This window comes from Castor canadensis, chromosome 4 (genome assembly GCF_047511655.1).
Source record: "Castor canadensis chromosome 4, mCasCan1.hap1v2, whole genome shotgun sequence".
In the NCBI taxonomy this organism is placed as follows: Eukaryota; Metazoa; Chordata; class Mammalia; order Rodentia; family Castoridae; genus Castor; species Castor canadensis.
In genome coordinates this window covers 184,604,356-184,618,300 of record NC_133389.1, presented here as the reverse complement: position 1 = coordinate 184,618,300, position 13,945 = coordinate 184,604,356, and the positions used below count along the sequence as shown (strand labels likewise).

Here is a 13,945-nt window from a genome sequence, read left to right as displayed (position 1 = left end):
GCGGTATACGCAACCCAGTAATGAGGGTGGCTCTTATTGCTTGGGTGGCCTTGTGGGCTTGACAAGTTCTGCACTCACAGATTGACAGGCTCATTAATCATGGAGCAGACATCCTGAAGCCCGTGACGCTCACACAGGGTGACAAAGTGGCAGTGGGCACCGCTGTGGACTACGGCTACTTCAAATTCTTCCAGGTATGACTTTGTCCTGAGTAGGGACCCTCTGGCCCTTGACTTCGCTTGGGCAGAGCCAAGAGTCCTAGAGCCAATCCTGATCTTCAAGGGCAGGAGACTCCACAATGGTGAGCACATGCTGTGGGCGTGTGGGGGCCAGTGTCTCGCTATGTCCTCACAGTCATGTGTCACCCAGGACAGAAGGGTGGTCTGCTTACCTGGTCACTTTGCAGTGTGGATTGGGGTGGCCCCAAGGTCCCATGCTGACCCCACATGTGTCACAGGATCGGAAGATCGCCCACTGCCCCTTCCATGCACTGATGCCCGTAGAGCGAGAGACGTTTCTGACCCGGAAGAGGCTGTTGGAGCACATGGCCATGCAGCTGCGGCGAGCCGTCTTTGCCAAGGAAAGCCAGTGGGACACAAAGATGCTGTACCTGAGCAAGAGAGGTGGGCACGGCTGCTTGGGGCTCACACCCTGGCTCTGCCGTTACCCCAGCACACAGTACCTACGTCCACCATACTGACCAACACTCCTCCCTGTCCTCTCCATATCCCCCCACCTGGCCTTCTTCCATACAAATGCCCCAACACGTCCAGACGCACAGACACCTCCCAGCTCAGCCCTTTCTGTATCCGTCTACACATGTCTATCTGGCCACCACTACCCAACCCCCACGTGCCAACTGCCCATCTCACACTCGTACCCTCACCCCCTTCACCCACCCTAGAAAATACCAAACCACACTAACCCCCATGTAAACTCCCCCATCCACTCATATGCAACCCACACGGATCAGCCTCTGCCCATCTGTACACACCCTTACAACCCCATTCTCAGCCCACACTCATACACCCCAAAACACACCACAAAAACACGTATACCCTGCCCACCCATTTATGGCCATCTCTGCACAACACCTACCTCCATGCCCCTCCATGTACTCACAAACCCAGTCGCACATGTACCCACCTCTCACACACAGAGTAACCCACCCGTCCCCACCCTCACAAAGTCGTATCTACCCACCAACCCCCACCCACATCTGCCTGCCACACACAACCCACTTAGTCCACACACACGCACATCTGCCCACCAACACACTTATGCCCCAAAATCCGGACCTCACCCTCCTGCACACCTATCTTCACAGCCACCACACATATCCCCACCAGTTCTTACCAACCACATGCCACCTACTCTTGCACCCCTACACCTCCACCTTCACCCCACACAGCCACCTGCATACTCACTACTCATATATTGGCCTGTCCACACCTTCCACCCCTCTTAGTTTGTCCCTGCATGCAGAGCTGCCCCTACTTCCCCCACATACTACACACATCCCTACATATGCATATACTGACACCCCACCCACTCCTCAGAGCCTACTCTCTGTCCTAGCACACACATTCACCCATTGAAAACCCTGTGCCCCGCCATATATCCCCCACTTCACACAAACCCCTCATACCCACCCACCCACCTACTGCACACGTACATGTAGTCACCAACCATTCCCATACTTACATCCCTCCCACACATACTAATCTCTCCTGATACAAACAACCCCTTCCACCAAATTCCTCTCTCTCTCTCTCTCTCTCTTTCTCTCTCTCTCTCTCTTACACACACACACACACACACACACACACACACACACACACACACACACGCTGTAGAGACTGGCTTCCTGGCCAGTGTACCAGAGAGGCAAGACCTCCATTTATACATAGCCTTCACTTGGGGAAACAGGTTCTCCCTTGAGCATGGGACCAGCAAGGATGCTGGGACGCTAATCTCTCTTATTTATGGGCAGAGGACCCAGGTTGGGTAGAAAGGTTGAGAGAACTTCCTCCTCTCTTCCATCTGAGAAGGGATCCTGAAATGGAGGAGTCATCGCAGAGATATCTACCATTTCCCCTACCCCAGCTCCAGAGCCTTGGCTCTGAGATTTTGCCTATGGAGGGCCACACTGTAAAATGGTGAGCTTTGACAAAGAAACTAATTTTCAACTGCTCATGGACCAGTTCAAAGCTAATGATAAGAGGCAACTGGGAAGAGAAGGTAGATCTGTTGGAGACGTAGGCTGAACAACAAGATGGCTCATTGTCAGAGAGAACCAGGGAAAGAGATGGGGGAGGAGCAGTCCTGCAGTCAGATCTTTCCCCTCAAAGATTTCTAGTGTGATTGGATCACCCCGAGGAGCAATTATGTCCCAGCACATTTTTTAAACCTGTGGAGTAATCAGTCCACCCTTGGTAGAACTAACATCTGGATATGGTCATGAGCAGAGGCAGTCGAAGAGATCTCTGCCCAGGTCCCTGTCCTCCAAAGTGGCCTTGGGACCCCCCCCCCCCCGCCCCGGGATGCATGCCACAAGGAGCAGCATCAGAAGCATCACGCTGAGGTGGAGACCACAAAACCAACCTAGCTGGTGGACTAAATAAGCAAACACCAACAGCCCCACCTGGTGGGGGTCACTTCCTAGAGTTGCTACAGTGTGTTATCTAAAATACTGTTTTCAACACACCATGATGGAATATGCAAAAAAAAAAAAAATAGGAAAGCATGACACATTGCTGGGGAGGCAGGACAAGAAACATGAGAGAGGCTTGACATCAGATTTACCAGGGTAAGGCATCAACACAGCCATTGTGAAGATGGTGAAGGATCTGAAGGAAACCGTGGTTAAAGAAGCAAAGAAAGGCACCGTGGCAGTGTCTCATCCAGGAGAGAATGTCAGCAAAGTCAAAGAAGCTATCGAAAAGGGACCAAGTGGAGATTCTGGAGTTTGTAGTCAGTATAATCTCCAAATGAACATTTTACCAGAGTGGCCCAGCTGTAGCAGAGAAAAGGAATCAGCAAACCGAAGGCAAAATGATAGACAGCGTGATCTGAAGAGGAGAGGGGAAAGCATGAGGAAGAGGGACCAGAGCCTCAAAGGCTGTGGGACACTAGTGAACACGTCAGCATACCTGTGGGGAGTGGATTATGAGAAGCCTATGAGAACTTGACATAAGCACAGTGGTGCCCAATAATTGACAGGCTGAGTTTGGCACGGCCCCAGCTGCAAGAGTGCAAAATGCAGCACAGCTGCTTTTCCTAAGCTGTTTGCATTCAGAGAAGCAGGAACTCAGGTTTCTCCTGGTACAATGTCACGCCCCTCCCCGAGAACTGCTGCTCCACCTCCTTGCTTACCACTGGATATAAAAGACTTGCTGAAGGAGGTCCGAGAGGTTTTTTGATGGGTTGATTGATAGGTGGGCTGATGCTGCTGCTGAGTTATGCTAGAGATTAGAGGAAACATAGGGCAGTGCAAATCTGAGGGCCAAGACTCTAAGAGATTATGCTAAAGTAAAGCTAAGAGAAAACATGGGACAGAGTGAGGCTAAGGAAAGAGACTTTAAAGAATAGAAAAGAAGACTTTAGAAGTAAGGTTTTAAAGAATAAAAGAAAAAGACTTTAGAAGGAAGGTTTTTTAAAGATAGAGAAAAGAAGCAGAGTAAAGAGAAGTAACCAAGCAATGAGGCTGTTGTGTGTCTCCATCTGAGTGCCCAACACACCTGGCATGTTTATCTGTCCTTTCTGAGTCTCCCATCGCCCCAGTTAGGTCAGGAGAAACAAAAGCTTGTGAGAAAGCTTGCTGCACATACTGTAATGGGAACCCCAGACAGGAGGAATGGGAGTTGAAAGAAATGCTGGCTTAAAACTTCAGCCCAGTGGACATGTTGATGGATGCACTTTAGAAGATAAAGTCCAAGAAGGATAATGCAAAGAGACCCATAAGAAGACACATTGTAATACAATGTCAGAGCTCTAAGGACCAGGAGAAAATCCTCACAGCAGCAAGAGAAAATTTACTTCCTTCTAAGTTACAGGTGAGAGGGAGCTTCAATGAGAGTAGCAGTTAATTTCTCATCAGAAGTGACTCACCAAGATTCTTACGTTCAGCAAAACTATCTTTAAGAAATGATGATAGAATGAAGATATTCCCAGATAACGAAAACTGAGAGAATACATTGCTAGCAGACCCATTATTATGGTTCAAATATGAAATGTCCCCCACAGGCTCAGCTGTTGAACACTTGGCATTATTTTAGGAGATTCTAGAAACTTTGGGAGGAGGTGGGACCTAGCTGGAGGAAGTAGGTCACTGGGGGTGGGCCCTTGGGGTAGAGTTTCTCTCTCTCCCATCCCCCACCCCAACCACCTCTCTGCTTCCTGTCTGCCAAGAAGTAAAGAACAGCCCCTGCCACGTTGCCATGACATTCCACCTAAATATGTGGTGCCAAGCAACTATGGACTAAACCCTCTGAAACCATGAACTAAAAATAAATTTTGCCTTTAAGTTGTTTAAATTACCTTTGTCACAATAGCACAAAAGTCACTACTACACACCTCTTGTAAGAAATTCTGAAGAGAGTACTGACTAAAAGCAGATGAATCAAGATGGAAATTCAAATCCACACAATGAACACCAGCAAAGATAGTTGTTTTTCTCTTGTGTGATTGGGGTGGTAGTCATATAAAATAACATGTATAGTTTCTGGTTGGCATAGCAGCATGAGGTGGTCTGTGGACGCACTCCCCAGCAAGACAGTTGAAAATTATGAAAACAAAATGTTCCACCATTTAGGGTCTCAGTAAATGGTCCAAAGAGGATATATAAACAATATATAAACAGTTATTTGATAAAATCTATTAAAATTCAGAAGAATACACTTTGTGGTATTAAAACAAGGTCTGCCTTTCCTCTTCACTCTCCGAGCTCAGCAAGGCAAAAAGTTAACTCGATTCAAGAAGCTGAGAAATCCCTGGTAGGGAGAGACAGGTGTCAGCAGTTCTCATACTGTCCCTAGCTGCCTGTTGCAGAGGCCAACTTCTAGACTTAGTGTGCTTCCAATGTAACACACCAGTGGATGGCGTGTACCTCTGTTCTTTGGGTACAGTGTCTAAAATTAGGATGCTGCCCCAGGCACAGCAAAGTAACCATAAAAAGGGAGAAAAATCTTTGCCAGTCATACATCTAACAAGGGATGAATAAGCAAAATATACAGGAAGTTCAAAAAAGCTAACCACCCAAGGAGTCAGAGATCCACTGAATGAATGGGCAAATGAACTGAACAGACAGTTCTCAAAAGAAGTTCAAATGACCAATAAACACATGAAGACATGCTTAGCATCCTTGACCATAAAGGAAATGCAAATCAAAATGACATTAAGATTCCACTTCGCCCTAATCAAATTGGTTATCATTAATAACACAAACAATAGCAAGTGCTGGAGAGGCTGTGGGAAAAAGGAACGCACTGTTGGTGGGAAGGTAAATTAGTGCAGTCACTATGGAAAGCAGTATGGAAGACTGAAAAAACTAAAAATACAACTGTGATACAATCCAGCAATACCACTTCTGGGCAAATATCTGAAGGTACATGCTCCAGGACACAACAGAGACATCTGCACACCCATGTTTATTACAGCACTATTCACAACAGCTAAGCTTTGGAAGCAGCCCAGATGCCTCAAGACTGATGAATGGATTAAGAAAATGTGTTATATATACACAGTGGAGTTTTATCCAGCCACAAATAAGAATGAAGTTATATTATTTTCAGGTAAATGGATGGAACTGGGGAACATTATGTTAAGCAAAGTGAGCCAGGCTCAAAAAGTCAAAGGCTGCATGTTTTCCCTTATATGTGGAAGGTAGACCTACAAGTTATATGTATATGTAAATACACGTATGATCACAATGTACACACACACATACACATATATACACATAGTGAGAGAGAACAGAACTATATTATTGGGTCTCTCTGAGGGGACAATGGGAAGCAGGAGAGGGAAAGAAAATGTTAGAGAATGAAAAATTCTGAAACAACCCCTCTGTATATGAATATAATGTAATTGCTGTGCTGTGAGCTGTTGAATATGAGGGGAGCATGGCGAGAGAGAATGAGGAAGTAACTGGAGGAGTAACTTGATTAAAACATGATGTATACAGGCCTGAAGTACCAAGGTGAAACCCCCTTGGACTACAAGTATACACACTAAAAAAGAAATGGAGGACAGGAAGATAAAACAGGTCTTTTCTGGGGGAGGATGACAGTGGGAGGAGGGAGGGCATAAAGAAAGGGTGAATGAGGATGAATATGGTGATGTGGTGGAGTGTGCAGTGTCCATATGTGCAGATGAAATGAAACCTGTTGAAACTGTTCTAAGAGGGAGGGAGGGGCAAAGAGGGAGAATGATGGAGGGGTGAATCTAACTAAGATGTATTGTAAGCACATGGGTAAATGCCAGAATCTATTCTCCTGCATAACTATTATATGCTATAAAAATAAATAAAAAAGAATCACAGAATGTAGTTAGATGGCAAGGAGTGATTTACTAGTAAAGTGAAAGTACACTTCGAAATGTGAGGCAGGTGAAGTGAGTTTGGATAAGGACCTTTTGAGAAGGTGAGGGCAGGCACCTGTGTATTTAGTGCTTTTTGCCATCCTGGCTTGGCACAGCCAGTGGAAGAGCATATAACAGTCATCATGCCTTTCAAGGTGATTGTGTGATCTTGATATATGGGAAATGTGCTAGATAAGGAGGATTTAGGGCCATTTTCTTAATTGCTGGTCCAGTGTGTGGGCCATCTGGAGTTTTACTTTTCTACCTCCACAAAGAGAGAATGGAATTGTTACCAGAGGAGGAGAGATACAAGAGGGTCCCCAGCTTATCAGTTTCTGTGCAAATCACAGGAACTTGAGATCCACAATGAAAAGCATTTCAAGGGATCAAGGAGAGACTCACAGGTGAAAGTTTTTGCCAGAATTTATTTTAGTAAAACAGGATAAAGTAGGAAAGGGAAGGAGAAGCATCTGGCTTTCTATGCAGGAGATGGGAGTGAAGAAGACTCAGAATGGTGGTCCTTGTCTGGGGCCTTTGTACTCTCTGAGCTGGGGGACTACATGCCATGTCTTCTAGCAACCCTAATCATTACAGACAGTGGGATCAGGGTGGGTCTGTTACCTAAAACTGCCCAAGATGGGTCTTGTTATTTTCTAAAACATGGAGATAAGTGATCTAGTTTTATTTAAAACACAGGGACAATCTGTGAGAGTCTTAGGACGTTGATCTGCCAGGCACATGCTTTAATTTTCTTTTTACCTATTCAAAGAGATTGCCGTTTCCTAACATCCCAAAGGAGAAAACAGATGCAGATTGCCCCTCTATGCCTCCCTGTTCTTGTAATTTAACCTCTGGAAGGAGAGGATGATGGGAGGGGAATTTGCTGCTTTGATTTTTCAGTTCTTGCCTCCTGGTTCTGGCTTAATTTTTGAGCCCAGCCCTTTTGATATTTACTAATGCTCTTTCCTGTGTCTCCTTAGCTGTCTGCTAAGGCGTGGAGTGCTGCGGGAAATCCTGGGCTCTGAACGCCTTGCCCCAGTTGTAAGGCAGGGTTCCCGTAGACCTGGGTGTATGGTTGTCTTCACCATCAGCTCCAGAACCAGGCTCAGGGAATTACCTAGGGGAGAAACTGTTTTAACGCAGAGTGCTCAGCAAACAAGAGGAAGGTGAGCAAATGGGACTGCATCCAACTAAAGAGCTTCTGCACAGCAAAAGAAACAGTCACTATACTTAAGAGACTGCCCACAGAATGGGAGAAAATCTTTGCCAGCTATTCATCCAATAAGGGGCTAATATCCAGAATCTACTGGAAGCTCAAAAAACTCAACCCCCAAAGAATCAACAACCCAATGAAGAAAAATGCACACATGAACTGAATAGGGAACCTTCAAAGGAAGAGCACAAATAGCCAGTAAATATACGAAGGAGTGTTCAACTTCCCTGGCTATAAAAGAGATGCAAATCAAAATGACACTTAGATTTTGTCTCACCCAAGTTGGAATGGCTATCATCAAGAACACAAACAACAGCAAATGTTGGCAAGGATTCAGCAAAATAGGAACCCTTATACACTGTTGGTGGGAATGCAAATTAGTACAACCACTATGGAAAGCAGTATGGAGATTCCTCAAAAGGCTAAAGATAGAACTGCCATTTGATCCAGTGTACCGCTCCTGGGCATACTGGAAGGAATGTAAGTCAAGTTACAGTAGACACTTGTATGCACATTGCGGCACAGTTCACAATAGTCAAGCTATGGAATCAACCCAGATGCCCTACTGATGAATGGATCAAGAAAATGTGATATATATATAATATATAATATATTAGAGTTTTATTCAGCCATAAGAAAGAATGAACCAATGTGGTTTGAAGATAGATGGATGGAATTGGATAAGCTAGATTCAGAAAGACAAAGTGCTCATGTTTTCTCTCAAATGTGGAAGATAGATCCAAAACATAAACGTATAAAAAAACAAAGATGATCACACACACATTTATGTGTGGACCATGTTGGTACTAGTGAAACTGCTCTGACACTGGGGGAGGAGGGAAAGGAAAAGAGAACGAGAGAGTCAACAATAGTGAAATGCATTTCATCTGCGCAGGTAGAGGACTTAACGATACCATACTGAAAGCCGTTCGGTAGTGGGGGGGAGGGAAGGGTAAGGGAGAGTAGCAGAGAGGGATGAACTGAGCAAAGTAAAGCATACGCACAGCGGGGACACATCGAGAAGCCCCTCTGAACATGGACTTTGGAACTAAAAGTGAATGACAGGACTGTAAAATAGGCAGTGTATGGGAGGGTACTTGTGGGAAGGGGGAGGGTAAATGAAGGAGGTGAAGGTGAGGGAGGGAATACAGTTGATGGGCTTCATATACATATATGAAATAGAATGATGAAACCTCTTGCAGTTGCCTTACTAAACCCTTGGGGAGGGGATTGCAGGGTTGTGGGGGGAGATGGTGGTGGCCATCTAACCAATAGACAATGTAAGCTTATTCATAATTGGCACAGTGAATTGCCCTGTCCAAGGAACATATGCTAATAAAAATGGAAAAACTACCCCGGAGAGCTCTGAATCTATCCCAGGATGTCACTTCATTGCAATGGAGTGTGGAGCAGCTCAGGCCTGACGGTGCACTTGGAGGCCATGGCAAGAAGACTGGCAGTCCTGTACGAGAGAGACGCTTGACTACAATCTGGTAGCTGCCAGAGAAAACTGGGAAGAGAGATGGCTGGGAAGAGGCCTCCTGCCACTGAACAAATCTGAAACCCTCACCTCAGGGACGATCCTTCTGTGAGCCCTGATTTGATTGGGTCAGTCTTTGGAACAATTTATGCCAAAGGCCACTGTTGAAAATCATGAATATCAGCCTCCAATAAGCAGAACTAAGGAGGGTGTGACCAGGGAAGGAGCTGGTCAGTGGGAGTCCTGCTCAAGCCACTGTTGTCCCAGGGTGACCTGGTGCACTCCCAGGGCTGTACCCTATAAGGGGCAACATCAGGAGTTATATGCTGCAGAGGAAGTAGACTTCACGAAGAAACCTTGGCTGGTCACTAAACAAACAACAATTAGCAGCCCCAGAGAAGGAGGAAAATGAACTGGTCCTCAGAGAAAATTGGGAGACCATCAAGGCACCTCCTCTCAGAGAGGTGCTGTGAACTGGGCAAGGCTACCTGGTGAACTTTTAATAGTAAGGCAAGGGGGACACTGGGGGTGGACAGCATGTGTATAGATGAGTGGCGTGGTGGAAGAATAAAGGAGGCCCAGGAGTGAAGCCCCTTCCTGAAGAGGGCCACCCCACTCTGCTCCTTGCACTGACCGGGTCTCTCTCTGATGCAGCGGAGCTAGCTCCCAGCCACAGGCTGAAGAAGAGGGGCAGCAGCCTGTCCAAGTCCTTGAACATGGAGAAGGAGCAGTGAGTCTGGGGCCCAGGGCCTGGTCAGGGGTAGCCTGTGGTTTAGATGGTGCTGGTGGGGCTGGCCCCACTGCTTCCTCGCAGGACAACCCTGCTCCCTCTGTCCTGGGCAGTATGGTTTTGTCCAGGAAGCTCAGCTGCATGGGCATGAACTCCAGTCAATGTGACAGTCAGAGGTGGGGCCTCAGGGAGCTGCCCTGGGCTGCCTGGGCAGGTTACAGGGACACCAGGTCCTGCAGGGGGCTGCTACCTCCCATGCAGAGCAGAGGCTGGGCTCAGCCTCTCTGCTGCTCCAAGAAGCTGCTGTTGACTTCTCAGAGGGTCTCTGTGGTGGAGGGGTTGACCTCATTCCCGGGAACACCGCCACCCATGAATGCATCGGGGACAGGTATAGGTGTCAGGGGCATCCTGGTGCTTTGAGTCTTACCCTAAATACAGGCCCCAAGCTCTGCCCGCCCTGGGAGCCACTCTGCCCCACCAGCCCTACTCAAAGACATTTCCCCACGTGGTGGCCCCCAGTGGATGCATGCTGCCCTTGTTCAGCCTTCATGGCAGCACACGGGTGTTTGCTGGGCTCTGTGTGTGTTTCCTGTTCTAAAAGACACTGTGCTGAACATCCTGATGTTCTTGTCCATATGTGGGGCTGCCCCTGTCTGGTGGGAAGGGTGGGGAGTGAATGTCCCAACGGTCAGCGTCAGGTACGGGATGCAGGCAGCAGCTTCTGGGCAGGGGTGCAGGCTCCACCTGTCTGTGCGCATCTGTTGCAGACTGCCCTTCTTCAAGTTTTGCTACCAGTGTGGCCGCTCCATCGGTGTCCGCCTGACGCCCTGCACCCGCTGCTACGGGATCCTGACCTGCAGCAAGTACTGTAAGACCAAGGCCTGGGCGGAGTTCCACAGGAAGGACTGCAGTGACATGATAACCACATGTAGGTCTGGGATCAAGCCAGGCTTGGGGGGTGCCTGCTGCTTCCAAGGACAAAAGCTCAGGCTGGGGAAGCTGAGAATCACGGTCATCCCGAGAGCCCTCTCCAGAATGTCCGGCTGGGCCTGTCGGGTGGGTCAGCCTGGCCTTCACGTGTGAGCGGAGTGTGATGAGACTACCACGTGTGGCCCCTCCCTGGAAAGTGGGCATGTCCCTGTCCCCACAGAACTGGGACATGGGTCCTCGGGAGCTCTGTTGTCTCGGGTTGGGGGTGGGTTCTGAGGAGCATTAGTCCCTGTGCACTGTAAGGCATTCGGCCTCTGTGCTGCTTCTGGAAGTTTCTTCCCAGTCCTCCCCTCAGACGCCCGTGGCTGTGTGAGTGGTCCACAGGTGTCTGCTTCTAGAAGCAGCCCCCGTCCCCCACTTGCCTCTCCCTGGTAGCACCAAGGAATAGCTGGAGGCACCTGGCCTTGACCGCACTCTGAGGGTCTCCCAGTGTGTAAGCAGTGCCATCGGCCAGTGGCCTCAACGGTGCGGGGAGAGGACGCCAGGGCTACTGTTCTTCCTCAGAACTGCCTCCGTGGGGTGAAGGGTCTGCCCAGCCCACGGACCCTGCCCTGAAGCTGCTCACTGTGCACCTCCAACGAACCCTTTATAAAATTGGGTGTTTAATAATGGACGCCCTCAGCGGGGTGCACCCTGCATCTGGTCGCAGCCCCTAGGTTAGGGCTGGGGGACTGGGAGGCCACCTTTCGAAGGGTGATTACGGAAAATCAGCCCCTTGCAGTGATGCGGGCAGGCACTGAGACCGGCAAAGGGGAGGGCTGGTAAGCGTTCAGCCCGTTGAGGTGGGGACATCATCACACACTGACCCAGGTGACAAGGCTTCTAGTCCTCTCTCCTAGGTCTGGCCTCCCTGGGGATAGGCTAGGGACAGTCCAGGCCTCATGTCCTCTGGAGGCTTCTGCTCAGGCCAGACAACCAGGCTCTCCTCTGTCCTTGTCCAGTGCCCCGCTCGGAGGACACAAGCTATCGGGTGGAAGAAAGTCAGCGAAGAAGCAGCACTTGACGCTGAGCCCGGGGAGGAGCCCAGGGCTGGACACACCTCTCACCTGCCAGCAGGGCCCGCTCCGGGCTGTGGGGGCCTAATGCAGGACATCTCTGCACTATTGCGGCCTCTGTTGCGACAGTATACCTTCACCAACCTCACAATAAAGTGGCCCACAGTGTGTTCGTAAGTCTGTGCCCAACTCTGCCTCTACTGGGCAACGTCCAGGACCCAGGGGCCTGTGTTGGAGTAGGCTGAGCCCACCACACTGGCTATCTACAGGAGCTGGCCTGGGTGGAGCGTTATGCTTTAGGGGAAGTGGAAGTCCTGGTGGACAAGGCAGGTAAAGGGTCAGGATATGCTGAGCTCCCAGCTGGCTCAGGCTGGCTCTGCAGTTTCCTAGGAGCCACCCAGCTTTCCCGCCCAGACAAGAAGCCGAGTTGTCTCCATTCCTTTCCTGGGTTCTAGGGTCCATACAACATCCAGGGTGCTCCTTGGTTCCATGTGCACTTGCTGAGCGTCTGCCATGTGCCAGGTGTGTTGGGGTGTGTTTGTGCACGGTGTACACGGATATCACAGGGTCTGAGAGGGAAGAGGGATTGGAACAGTGAAATGTAATGAGGGTGGGGTCTGTCCTGGAGAGTCAGATCTGCTTTTGTGGAGATGGGAGGAAGATGAACTGTGGGGACAGAAGCAACACTTATCTCTTGGCCTAAGGGGCAGATGGAGCTAGGGGGTGTCCAGGAGCAAGAAGGTGACAAAGTGTCCAGGGAAGAGGTGAGGTTTGCTGCTGAGAGCAGTGACTGGGCAACAGACTGGGAGAGCAAGTTGAAAGGGGACAGCTGAACCTGTGGGGCTGAGGGGCCAAGCAGACAAGGTCTTTGCCCTGGCCAGCCTTTGCCTGTCAGTGGTCACCAAAGCAATAATTTTACCTGATTTACTTGGTCTCTTATCAAAGGTGGACTCCTCAGGCCCAAAGGTGGGTTTGGGAGGTTCCCAGGGGCAACTGGGCAAGGATGTGTGCCAGCAAGCATGCTGGGCAGAGGGAGAGGGCCACCCTGCCTGGAGCTCTACTGTGGTGGCTTTTCGGGGGCTCCCACAGAGGCAGGGGGCTGGACATTTGTCCCTGAGCACCAGTCATCATGGGTGAGCTGGCTCCCTGAAGGGGAGGGCCATTGCTGGTGGAGGCTCAGGCATGGAGTTACTGCCCATCTGAGTAGTTGGGTGGACATGGGCAGGCACCACACTTGTACTCCATCTGTTAGCAAGGAGGAAGCTGCTAGAATGGTTCTTATTTGAAGTTATACTTCTGTAAGTTAGCAAAGAAAGCAAATTCAAACGAGTTATTCCCACACCAGAAATGGCCATCACCTGCCTTTCTGTGTCCTTCCCATCTGACCCACACACCTCCCCAGACATACAAAGATGCAGGGCCATAGTATACAGTCACACAGGGGTAGTCACACAGGGACACAGTTGCAGTCACACAGGTGCATAGTCAAAGGTGCACAGGCACATATGGGATATAGGTACACAGTCACACAAGGACGCAGATACCAAGTCACACAGGCATGCAGAGGCACCACCACACAGGTACAGTTACGGTCACAGGCACACAGGGACATAGTCACACAGGTATGCAGGGACACAGGTACACAGTCACACAAGCACCCAGGGACACAGGTAAACAGTCACACAGGCACTCAAGGACACAGGCACATGCACACAGACACTCAAGGACACATGGTCACCCAGGCATGCAGGCACACAGAAATGCAGTCATGCAGGGTTGTAGGGACACAGTAACACAGGCACAGGGACATAGGCACACAGGTATGCAAGGACATGGTCACGTGGGCACACAGGAACACAGTTACAGTCATATAGACACACAGGGACATAGTTGCACAGGTTTACAGGGACACAGATATATGCAGTCATATAGGCACACATGGACACAGTCACACAGGG

The 13,945-nt window shown here is 49.3% G+C and overlaps 1 protein-coding gene across 10 annotated transcripts in view; it reads left to right on the top strand.

Moving 5' to 3' along the window:
- Ankmy1 (ankyrin repeat and MYND domain containing 1) overlaps positions 1 to 12,155 on the top strand; it is a 46,411-nt gene extending 34,256 nt beyond the window's left edge. For 7 of the 10 annotated variants that reach the window (XM_074072184.1, XM_074072183.1, XM_074072186.1 and 4 more), the window contains 5 exons: positions 81 to 194; positions 458 to 623; positions 9,927 to 10,002; positions 10,770 to 10,930; positions 11,934 to 12,155. In XM_074072184.1, coding sequence (XP_073928285.1) covers positions 81 to 194; positions 458 to 623; positions 9,927 to 10,002; positions 10,770 to 10,930; positions 11,934 to 11,995 — 579 coding nt within the window. In that variant the 3' untranslated portion in view covers positions 11,996 to 12,155. Of the gene's footprint in view, positions 1 to 80; positions 195 to 457; positions 624 to 7,559; positions 8,892 to 9,926; positions 10,003 to 10,769; positions 10,931 to 11,933 lie in introns of those variants that run through there. The other 3 variants (XR_012447443.1, XR_012447444.1, XM_074072189.1) reach the window with 3 other exon arrangements.
- Positions 12,156 to 13,945: the final 1,790 nt, after the last annotated feature.